Source organism: Sinocyclocheilus rhinocerous, unplaced genomic scaffold, assembly GCF_001515625.1.
Source record: "Sinocyclocheilus rhinocerous isolate Xijiao unplaced genomic scaffold, SAMN03320098_v1.1 scaffold2704, whole genome shotgun sequence".
Classification (NCBI taxonomy): Eukaryota; Metazoa; Chordata; class Actinopteri; order Cypriniformes; family Cyprinidae; genus Sinocyclocheilus; species Sinocyclocheilus rhinocerous.
In genome coordinates, this window is record NW_015652306.1 from 844 (window position 1) to 2,643 (window position 1,800).

General features: G+C 40.9%; 1 protein-coding gene across 1 annotated transcript in view; it reads right to left on the reverse strand.

Moving 5' to 3' along the window:
- Positions 1–391: 391 nt before the first annotated feature.
- The window catches only part of LOC107714748 (potassium channel subfamily K member 13-like), a 4,148-nt gene continuing 2,739 nt past the window's right edge, over positions 392–1,800 (reverse strand). The window contains exon 2 of the mRNA XM_016520711.1: positions 392–1,475. Within this exon, the coding sequence (XP_016376197.1) occupies positions 577–1,475 (899 nt within the window). The 3' untranslated portion in view covers positions 392–576. The remainder of the gene's footprint in view (positions 1,476–1,800) is intronic.

Genomic DNA, 1,800 nt, shown 5'->3' on the forward strand with positions numbered 1-1,800 from the left:
TAATATATGTCTGTATACTGTGTATATGTATGTATATATAAATACACCCATACAGTATATATTTTGAAAATATTTACATGTATATACATTTATATTCTTATAAACATATATACACAGTATACAGACATGTTATGTAAACAAAAACTTATTTTGGATGCGATTAATTGCGATTAATCGTTTGACAGCACTAGTCTGTATAGTTTTTCTTAATTTTTTTTTCAATTTTCAAATTGTATTAATTTTATTTCAATTTTATTTTTATTTTAGTTAATTCATCAAATACAACTAAATGAAAATGAGAAATGCTGAAAAGTTATTTTTTTATATTTAATTTTATTTCCATTAATGTTTAATTACATTACATCACACACTTGTTATGAATCCACCATACATTTTCCAAGCTAACCTTGTCTGTGCACGTACAGAAGAACATTTGTAGCCTACACAACACAACTATTAGTGAATGAGACCCAAAGTATGAGGGTTATGGTATTTGCTTGTCTTTGTTGAAAAAAAAAAGTGATCACACTTTGCTGTGGAGGTCGTCTGGTTATTTCACATTTCTAAACGTTGGATTTATCTATCTGCACTTGTCTCTGCCAGTCGGTTGTTCATGATTCCCAGCGCTCCGACCCCTCCGGAGAACTCGTTGTGACGTGAGCTGCTCCCTAACTGGCGAGGATGTCCGTTGGCCATCTCTGACAGCTGCTTCTGCATGATGGCCAGATTAACTTTATTAGCGGCCAGAAAGTCCTTCATGGAGATCATCTCTCCAGACATTCGCCGTCCATCTGCCTCACTGTCATTGACTCCGTCAGTCTCGATGGATTCGTCTCGTCTGGTTCTCATGTGGCCGGGGGCGACCACGTTCCTCCGTGGATGGCGGTTCCCTCGGCCCGGGCAGCGACAGGGCGTCTCCAGCCTCCGCAGAAGCCAGTTGAGAACTTGCTTGATCACGATGGAAATGACGTTAAACAGCGAGTAAATGCAACACACACCTGTGAGGATGAAAAGGAAGTTGCCCACCCTGTAGGCCACTTGAGCTTTGTACATCTCCCGCTGGTTGCTCACCATATCCCCAAAACCAATGGTGCTGAAAGCCACGAAACAGAAATAGAGGGCGTCTAGGTATTCCCAATCCTCGGCTGCTGAGTACATGGCGGACGCGCAGCAGGAAACCACGATGGCGGCGACTCCTAAGATGAGCATGACGCAGTACACTGATGGTTTCCAGCCGGCCAAGCTGTCCGTGCGCCGCTCTCTGCTGTCGGTGGAGGGACGCTGGCAGTTTTGAGCTGGGCCGGCTTTGCGGCGTTCTCTGCGCTCGTGGCAGGACTTCAAAACGAATGCGATCACTGTGATGACTCGCTCCAGGAAGAGGTTAAAGAACAAAATTGTGGCAGCGCAACCAATAAGCCCGTAAAAGATCAAGAATATCTTCCCAGCAATAGTGACGGGTGTCGTCATCCCAAAACCTGTGGCACACAAAGAAATAAAATGAGGATGTGCTTTATAATGAGAAGATGTTAGACTTTTACACATTATAAAGCACGGCAAGCACAAATATACAATACAGGTTGCAAGACCACATTCTTTACTGTCATTATATTATATTTAAGTGTCATTAATATATATATGTGTATATATATATATATATATATATATATACACTGAACAAAATTATAAACCAACACTTTTGTTTTTGCCCCCATTTTTCATGAGCTGAACTCAAAGATCTAAGACTTTTTCTATGTACACAAAAGGCCTATTTCTCTCAAATATTGTTCACAAATCTGTCTG